The sequence below is a fragment of the Aptenodytes forsteri genome, unplaced genomic scaffold (genome assembly GCF_000699145.1).
Source record: "Aptenodytes forsteri isolate BGI_AS27 unplaced genomic scaffold, ASM69914v1 Scaffold66, whole genome shotgun sequence".
Taxonomy (NCBI): Eukaryota; Metazoa; Chordata; class Aves; order Sphenisciformes; family Spheniscidae; genus Aptenodytes; species Aptenodytes forsteri.
Window position 1 is genome coordinate 5,524,811 of NW_008795131.1, and position 10,039 is coordinate 5,534,849.

The 10,039-nt window shown below is 49.4% G+C and overlaps 1 protein-coding gene across 1 annotated transcript in view; it reads right to left on the reverse strand.

Annotated features, from left to right (window-relative positions):
* Positions 1-9,181: 9,181 nt before the first annotated feature.
* The window catches only part of MNT (MAX network transcriptional repressor), a 43,329-nt gene continuing 42,471 nt past the window's right edge, over positions 9,182-10,039 (reverse strand). Inside the window, exon 8 of the mRNA XM_019471784.1 lies at positions 9,182-10,020. Coding sequence (XP_019327329.1) covers positions 9,569-10,020 — 452 coding nt within the window. The 3' untranslated portion in view covers positions 9,182-9,568. The remainder of the gene's footprint in view (positions 10,021-10,039) is intronic.

Here is a 10,039-nt window from a genome sequence, read left to right on the forward strand (position 1 = left end):
CCGTCCTCCCCCGCAGATCCCGCCCTCCGGCCCCTCTCAAGGCGAAGCCTTCCCGGCCGGTGGCTCCCGAGCACCTGGGGAAGCCACCGGGGGGGGCCTCCGGGGGCTGCACAGCTGAGCGCGCTTCCGCCGCCCCGGCCCACCTGGGGGGACCGGCCAGACCCCCCCGACCTCGCACAGGAGTCCTGCTACCACCAAAGCTGCCGTAAAGGTTTGACGTGCCCACGCTCCCGCTTACCGGGCTCCACGTCCACGTCCCGGAGGCAAGGAAAGGGGGAAAACCCGCGACTCCAGCTTCATCATCTGCAGGAGAGAGCATTTAAATCTGAGTTAGGTGAAGAAGGTTTAGCCAGGCTGCATTTCCAATGCCTTATCTTACAGGCGTGGGCCCTGCAAATCCCCTCTTCCCCAGCACACCCACCGCAGAGGAAGGATGCCCCAACGCAGGTCCGGCTGCCGAAGGCGGACAGGACAGTCCCGCTGCGGTGGTGCGGTGCCCAGCACCGTCCTCCGGCGAGCAGGGAGCCTCACCTGACGGCCGCGGTCACCGCGTTGCACTGACGAGCACTGAAGCCGACGGCGGGACCTGGCGGGACCCCTCAGTCGGCCCTGCAGCACCCGCAGCAGGAGGGCGGCTGGGGGGGGTAGGGTGGGCTCCAGCAAGGCTCTGGCCTGAGTCCTCCTGGCTGAGTGGAGAGAAGGGCTGGTTACGGGGCACCATTCTCCAAGTTTTCACAAATTCTGGAGGCTGGAAAACTGCTTGCTTTTCTCCCAGCGTGGCATTGCCTGATCCGGACACACACACGGGAGGAGCTCCGGGCTCGGTCTGGGAGAGGTCCAGACCTGCTGATCAATAACACGCGTCTGGAGGGGCAGCTACGGCTATGTATGGAGAGAAAGCATTGCTCTTATAATCGGAAAATTACAAATAAAGTGAAATATCTGCATGCAAAGCACAAGGAGGAAAATGCAGAATCCTGTTTCAGATTTCAGTGCATGTTTATTTCAGTTTTATATTTATTTCAGGCAAGTGCTTATTACATGGATATTATTCATGTTGGATACCTAAATTCTGGAGCATGAAGAGCCAGTATAGTACAGCTGAATAGTAAAAATACAATATGTACAAAATTAGTTGTTTTTTCACATAGCAGATGTATCCAAACACATAAAAATCTTTACAGTCTAGGTTTTTCAATATTTAGTATTTCAATGAATTGGTAACACAGTGACACGTCCTCACTGTAAACAAAGACTGCATTTGCCCAGTGTGAGTGCGTGCCGACGCGTTGGCTTTCCTGTGATGTGCACGGGGAGGCAAACAGGTCTCCAGGGCTTTGACTCAGTGGCCAGCGCTGGCAGCAATTCTGCACTTACAATCAGCATCTTCAGTGCAGCATCCCTAATGCAACGAGTGCAGTGAGGATAAAGCCAGGAGGGTGGTTACATGCAGTGACAGACGCGGGGGGACCGTGGCAGCAGGGACGGGAAGTCCCCGCTTCCACCAGAGCTCCTCACCCAGCGATGCTTAGGCTGGTGCTTGACCAGATGCAAATAAATCGTTGGGTGGATGCAATTAATACTTCTCACTCTGTGAAGAAACACTCTTTTGGATCAGATTGTTAAGGCAAATCCATAAGGCATTCGTACCAGGATTTCTCATCTGGCAGCGTACAGCCCTGTGCCGGTTGTCAGCCGGCGAGGGCTTCCAGCCCAGCACAGAGATGGGATGGGAGCTTGGGGTATCATCTCCCTGGAAGCAAGTGCTGACACAGGTGAGCTTCCACCCCTGGCGAGCCATGGAGGGCTCCGGGCTCCATCATCACACTCAAATTCATTCTCGGCGAGCCATGGAGGGCTCTGGGCTCCATCATCACACTCAAATTCATTCTCACAGCACAAAGAAAGGGTGCGAATTAATGGGCCTCATCCTGATCTACAGCAGAGCCATGCAATCCCTCCGAGGGAGCAAAACGGCATCCCACGGTCCGTAAGAATGTAAATTCCCAGTGCAGAACAGCACCGTCCCCTGCGCTGGCAGTGCAGGGCAGCGGGGAATAAATGGGAGCAGGGCCTTCGTGTTTGCTGCACTCTGCTACCCAGCTCCGGATGAGACGCAGCGCTGGCCCGGTGACACGGCGTGGAAACATCAAACACGACATTTGCCAAGGCCGCACCTATCCAGTGCTGTGCTTATGCTGGTATTTTGATAATTCAAGTTTCGGATTATTATTTTTAAGCTCTATGTAACAGGAAGAGAAAGATGCTGTGACTGACCCTATCCATAACCCATTTTCCTTAACTCCAAACATCTGTTCCTAACAACTGATGTTTGTCTCAGGAAGAAAATAATCTAAAAATAGTGTTATAATCAATTTTAATTTGTTCAAAATGGTAACAAGGGATGGAAAATAGGCCAGAAGTATGAGAGTTTTCCTTTCCTCATTCCAATATATTTTAGAATTAAAATAAGATTGAAATGAATAACTGTTCACTCAAGAAAAGAAACAGATGCAAAGTCCAAGAGGAGCCTCACCTGTGAGGTGCTCAGCAGCTGCCCACCTCCACGCCATCTCCAGCAGCGTTAAGGCAGTCAGGTCCCCGCCCAGCGCAGCTGCTTGTCTAACTAAGCTTAAGCAAGTGCCTAAAAGTCAACGGACTGAGCCAGCGTGCTGCTCAGGTAGCAGAAGTCGACTGAATTATCTGGCCAAGAGGGCTCACCTTTGCTGGGGACACTTCAATACACATCACAGAAAGCAAAGGGGCCAAACAAGCACCAGCTGCATCGTCACACCGGGCAAATTACGTCTTCTCCCTCGGCCCTCCCGCCTCCCTCCCCAGGTGCACAAGGGAGGTCTCCAAACACCTCTTATCCCCACCCAACCCGGAACAATTTTCACACTTGTTTTTTTTAAATGCAAAAAATTCACTCAGGATGCAAACCAGTCCAAAAGAGACACAGGCTACATACAAAAATCGGAGACACGATAAAGTCTTGCATTGAATGTCTATACGTATATAAACAGGCGTGCATACGGACAATCACACCAATACCGACACAAGCAGCAATAGTCTCACCTCCACCTAAACCACTCAAAGGCATTTTACGTTTTTTTGTTTCTTTTATTCTTTTGTTACAGAAGGCCACTTTTAATTAAAACAAAGAAAAAGAGACAAGCAGTCCAACACCAGCAGGCAGCAGCCTGGCCAGTCTTTGGACCCGCACGGTAATATGCTGAATGCCAATTAGTTGGTGGTGCATTTCCTACCCGGATAAACTGCGTACGATTTTAAAAGAGCAGAAGCCTCTGCAGAAGGGACATCACCTCTGTCCAGCTCTCTGCTCAAGAAAACAAAACCTGATCCTGCCGGGGGGCTGCCCAGCTGCGCCCTCCTTGCCTTCGACACCCAGTATTCAACCCCAGCATGGACGGACACACACACGCACGCGCGCAGAAAAAGAGGCCTGACAGCAGCGGTTTGGCTTCAGCCCTGTTTTCCCGGGCGTGAGAGGTGGGTCGCTGGCTGGCCCCCACTGTGCCCCCGGCCCCGGAGCCGCACGCAGCCGCTGCCACCCAGGCAGGCAGAGCACGGTCCCGCTCACCAGGCAGGGCTGTGCACGCACCCCGGGACCAGTCTGGGGAACAGCCCACAAACCACGGCACCACCGACCCCAGCAACACCACGGGCACGGGAAAACCCTCCTGACGGCCGCTGTCCTGCCCCGCTCCGATTCAGCTGGTTTGCACGGACCCAAACAGCCCAGGCGTGAGCAAAGCGGGGGGGTGCTCACCTGCCTCGCTGACCAGCGAAGTGCACCCCCTGCTCCTCCCCAGGTTATCGTCCCCCTCCCCAGGCAAACCCCTCACTGCTCAACCCCCTTCAGGGTGCACCACTCCTGAATGCAAATCACAAACAAAGCATGCGATTCCTTCTCTGTAGGTCATCGTCATAAAAGAAAAATGCACAAGAAATGTTTTTGGTCAAAAACCAGCTCTCAAACCCACCGAAGCTGTAGTACCGGGGCTGGGCAAAACAACGCTGCCTCGTGCGTCGACTACATGTCCGTCCCTCTCTCGCTCTTTGCAAATCAAATGCCAGCAGAAAAATGGCCTTGTTTGAAAGGCCATTTGTTTGAAAGGAAGGCTGAAGGCAATGGTCCGGCTTAGACTCAAATAAAAATGATTTGTTTTACGGCATGATGCAGTCTGCACGACATTTTCAACTTTGGGAGCTGGGCTGCACATGATGCACTGCATGCCCCGTGCCCCACTCTGAAGCAGGCAGCAGCCGCCGGCATCCTCAAGTCTCTCCTCAGTCTTTCCCTGAGATCAGCGTGGGTTTTGCCTGAGAAAGGTATGAGTCAAGACTTGACGATGTGGCCCTGGGCAGCTGCCACCGCCGCAGCACACTGGCCGAGCTGGAGGTGCTGGCGGCAGGAGCCCTGGCTCTGGGCACGAGTCACCGTGTCCCCAGCGGCGGTGGCACGACTGAGACTGTTGATACTCTGAATAACACCAAGGTTTCTGCAGCCAAGACAATCCCTTACCCTGTACTAGGACAGGAGTGTAACCCTAAGCAGGGCCTTAAAACCCAGCTCGTTAATTGGGAATTCAAAAATTCCTACCGCTTGTCCACCTGATACCATGCAAAAAATGGTTATAATAACTTTTGGTAATTTGTCTGCCTTTTTTAAACTCTTCCCTCTTCCTCGACCTCCCCACCTGTTTTGATCGGTTTTAGAAATCCTGAGCAATCAGAGGCGGCTCCAGCCAGGACCACCACAAACACCGGACAGCAAGAGGCGGGGGGGACAGCAAGAGGCGGTGACTGGCTGGTGCCGGTGCCATCACCAGACCGAGGAGTTCGGAGAGAACAGTCTCACACACACCTTGTTTCCAACTCCTGCTGTGGGAGAGCGAAGCGTACACAGATGGCATCAACCGCGCACACCAACACACACATGCACAGGGATGCCCGACCCGACCCACTGCCTCTCGGACCCCATTCAAGCGACTGCAGAGAACGTGGGAAATCGGGTCGTTTCCCTTCCTAAGCTAAACTATGGGGTTCTGGCTAATTTTTATTAGTGAGGTCAGGAGTACATTCCCATATCTAAAGTGTCAGCTGTAAGAATTCTTTTCAGGATAATTTTAAAGTAGCAGTTTGGGTTTATTCCTCTCTGCCTGCACTTACTTGGCAGGTGAGAGCGGAAAGCGGCCTGAAGCAAAGCAGTGGACGTGCCCGGCCGCCAGCCCGCTCCTCTTCGGCAGCCGACCCGGCTCTGCCACATGCCGGGGCAGCCGCAGGGGCTCCCTCAGGCAGGCTCAGCACAGAAGAGCAGAACTGCTTGTCTGCTGGGACAGCACGATCCAGCTCCCCAGCCTGGGTAAGCTGTGCAAGCAAGAGTATTTTTGCACGTAACTGTAGCTGTCCGAGGGTTTTTGCTCACACAGATCTGCTGGTGTCTATTTCAAAAACACAACTGCGCTGGCTGAAGTTTTAAGCACAGATCAAGCTTTTGAGCACGTTTCTGCTGTTGGTAGCGTGACATGAACCATGGGGAGCATGCAGGCCGCGAGGTCGGGAAGCACAGCACCGCAGGTGACGGACCCAGAGCCTGCCCTCGGTGGAAGCATCTCCACTAACTTAAGGGCTCTGAGTCAGGCTTGACAGGACAGAAAAGTCTTCTCAAAACTACTACATAGAAAACCCATTTGCTATTTTTTTCTGTAGTATGGTTACCAATAACTAATATTATTCAACAACAGAAAAGATTTCTTGTAAACTTCATATTTATTGATTTTTTTGGGACAAATTAGATCTTCTGAATCCCAAAGTGTACATATATATATATATTTATATATAGCTTTCTCCATAGGGAAAACACATATATCAAAGGAGGAGAGACATTTCTAAAGTGCCCCTTGTTATACAGTACTGAACATGATTTCTAAGAGCATTAGCGTAAATCCGAAGTTTCTGAGCAGGAATGACAGACGTGGGGAAAGAAGGGCTGCGGTTTGCTCTTTTCCCCACAGAACAGAAAGAAGTTTGCTGACTTTAAAAAAACAAACAGAAAAACCCCAAAGAAATGTTTCTGGTAGCCGTGGATAAGGCAGATGAGAACGGGGGGACCCAAGACGTCCGGACCCGCTTACGGGCTGGCCGAGCGGGACAAGCTGTTCTTCAAGTGGAGGCTAACACCGATGAAGGGGTTCAGACATAACGGCATTGCAGAACTCCAAGGGGGATAGAAAAACTGGCAAAGATGCGGGACTTGTACATGAGCAGGGTAGTGACACTGTTACCTCTAAACCATAAGGGAGTAAAAGATGAGGAGGTCAGCAGCATCACCTGTCCATGCAGTAAAGGCCATTAAATAATCCACCGGAAAGCTCATTCACCTGTATCAAATAAAACAGGAACTCTTCTCTCCATCCCATACACTTTTTACTGTGGAAAACACTGAGCAGCTGTATGCCTGGGTCACTGCTAGTTACCAGTATCTATCTTGGGATAAGAAGCCAATGGGGTTAAGGTGGGAGCAGAGTTTTCCATGCAGAAAGTAAGCCACCATGCAAAACTGCATGTAAGAAGAGCAAGACCAACCCACGCAGGCTGATCCCGCAGCTCCTGCCAACGTGGCACACAGGGAACGACGTCGGGGGGACGGAGGGGCTCTCGGCCAATGCTCGTGTGCCGAGTCCCGCTTCCCAATCCGGGCTTTTTCTCCTTCAATAAGCTCAGCCACTCTTGACTAGAAATGAGGCTTCCCGCCTCGATTTTGTTATTTTGTGAGTTGGAACAGTGAAGACAGAAAGATGCTTCCTCCCCCTCCTAACGCAGCTACAGAAGGCAAAGCCACGTGGTTCCTCCTAAGAAGGGAGGACCCTGTTGCAAATATACTCAGTTTTCAAGAGTTTCTGATGAGGAGCAACTGTCCTGATATCTAATGCTGATCTCCAAAATACTGGCACACAAAACACCACATTCTTGGGAAAGCACCCGCATGTACAAGGAGACGATAAAGCCCTGGCGATTCTGCTAACCCCACAGTGTTAATCGTGCACTAGCAGCGAGAAAAACAATCTATTTAAATCTGGTTTAAGGATAAGGAATCCTTAAAGATTTCTCCATTCTGCTGTAGAAACTGTGCTACCAACACAGGCAAGAGCTTCCTGGACTCAAGGATGCAAGGGGGGGGGGCAAGGGGGGGGGAAGTGTTAACTACGGAGCAACCCAGGGCTTTATAAACAGATTTAATGCAATTCTCAGCCATGTCTGCTCAGAAGGCACAATCACGCTTGATCTCTGTTTGCAGTAATTACTCCTGCCTCCAGCACAGTTCCAACCATAGCATGGACGGTACGGAACTGGCAAGTTTTCATAATTAAACCTCTGCCACTGCTCACAGCAATCCACAATCAGGCAAAAGTCCTGCTGGAGTCAACAGGCATTTTGGGCAGACTATGGATCATGTTTTCCTGTGGAAGATCTCGACCCAAAACTAGACGTAGCCAGCCAGCACAGCGAAGGTGTGACCGCTCAGCCCCACCTTACCTCCTCCTCTGAATGGGTGTCACTTCCAAAGCGTACCCGGTCAGACGCTAGCAGGGACCAGCCTCCCATCCTGCCCGAAGGAAAACGTCCGCTGGCTACAGCAGGAATTTTGCCTGCATTAAGGACTGCGGAGTATTTGTTTTTAAAAAGACAGGAAGACGGAAAAGAGATCATTAATAGCAGTACTACACGCAAAACGGTGCAAAGACCAGAATATTCAGTCAGCAATGAAACACGTCCTAAGCAACCTCCCGGGCAGGCGGGCAAGAACCCGCAGAGCCAAACAATATCCCTCCTCTCGTGACCCCGTGGGAGTTTGCCATTGACTTCAGTGAGATCTGACCTAACCACTGGAAAGGGTGAACAAGAGGGTCACTTAGCATGAGGGGTTGTTCTTTGGTGCACGTCTCACTGTAGTCTGTAAGACACAAGTTATACATACTGATCTCCTGGAATATACCGTTATCCCATACAAGACTAGATTTTTTTTTCCCCCAAAGAAAAAAAGATGTCAAAACTGTTTGCACTTTGGAAGATATCACATGCACATTTATCCCTTTTCTAATCCACTGACTCCCACACTAAAACGTGGTCAGTTCAGGAGCAAACTAACAAAGAAAAGTAACCCATGCAGCAAATCTACTTAATTTCTGTTCGTCTTCTTGTCCCAGGTTCCGCTCTACCAGGCCAGATAAACATATTGCAAGTTGCCAGCACAAGTATCTGCTTCTGCAAAACAAAAACGAACCCAAGAAACCTGGGGGCTTGGGACTGGCAGGAGGAACCCTGAAAGGGGGAGTGCCATGCACAGAGATCTGCAAAATCAATTATTGCATCAGCAAAACGAAGCCAAAACAAAAAACAAATCCCCCAAAAAACCATCCAAACAAAACATTGTTAACCATTAAAATAATAAAAAACATTATTTTTTTGACATAGCTATAAAAATCAAGTCATTTATAAAACTGCAACAAATGAAGTCCAGTTGTGTATTCTTTTTCCTTTTATTAGACAGGACAGAGAATTTCCTTAAAATGCCGTAACAAGTCACAGTGATTTTAGATGTTTTTTTGAAATGTAATATATTGACGGGAAATACCTTTAACATGGTTTAACTTTTTTTTCTTTTTTTTTGTCACTGTATATGTACCCTGGTCCACCAAACCAGCCATCTTAAAGTTTCTTGTTTAGAGAGGACACTCTGTCTTCTTCCTCCAAAAATGAATTTTGTCTAATAATCCTGCAAAATAATCAACCTTACAAAAGGCCTTCTTCAAATGTTATATTTATATATATATGTATATACATATATATACATGCAAAATACAACCTTACAAAAGGCCTTCTTCAAATGTTATATTTATATATATGTATATACATATATATACACACACATACACACATATATATAAATATAGACTTCTATGATTTTTTTTCCCATTCTACGCAATGTCTCAATAAAGAGATCAGCAATTTTTATTCTACAAAGAAGCAACACATAAAAGGGGAAAATTAAAGTCTTAAGAACATCATATCCATATTTCACTGATTACACATAAAAGGAAAAAAAATCACCATGAACAACTGTCTTTGAAGTTTTCTCAGATTAGAAATATAGACTTCTATGATTTTTTTTCCCATTCTACGCAATGTCTCAATAAAGAGATCAGCAATTTTTATTCTACAAAGAAGCAACACATAAAAGGGGAAAATTAAAGTCTTAAGAACATCATATCCATATTTCACTGATTACACATAAAAGGAAAAAAAATCACCATGAACAACTGTCTTTGAAGTTTTCTCAGATTAGCAAAATTCAAGTGCAGAGAGGCCCCGTCTCTTGCTGCCAGCGGCAGGTTGGTTACTGGGCGGCTGAGGACAGCCCAGCCCGGCGTCCTGCCACTCGGCATTTTCTGCACTTCCCTCCCGCAGAGTCGGACGTGGTTGGAATGTATGGAGTTTAGGAAAGGTTCCCAACAAAGACCTCGCCGTCAGACGATCCCCTCTAGGCCAGCTTCAGTGTGCTCACTGGGAACGATGGCATGGTTACCATAGTCACCGGATTTAGGACCGTTTGCCCAACTAACTGCGGGTGATGGACAACTTGGGTTCCTACAGCAGGCTTGGCCATCACTGCTTGCTGGCCAAGGTTTGTGGTTCCATTCACTTGCTGGTGCGAGATCGTGTGAGCAATATGGCTCACCACGGGCTGGCTGACGGCCACGGGCTGAGGGTAGATGGGCAGCTGCTGGCCGAGGTGGGCCATGTGGTTGATGGTGGCTGGGTGCACAGTGATGTGGCCGATAGGCTGAGCAGCAGTGGTAAGTTGCACAGGGCTGGACGTGGAAGGTGCAATGTGAGCAATGTGCTTGGTCTGTGGACCCTGAATCACGTGGTTGACAGTCTGAATGACCGAAGCGTGGGTAGTGGCGGTGTGGGCAATAACAGTCGATTGCACTGTCGAAGCCGCCACGGT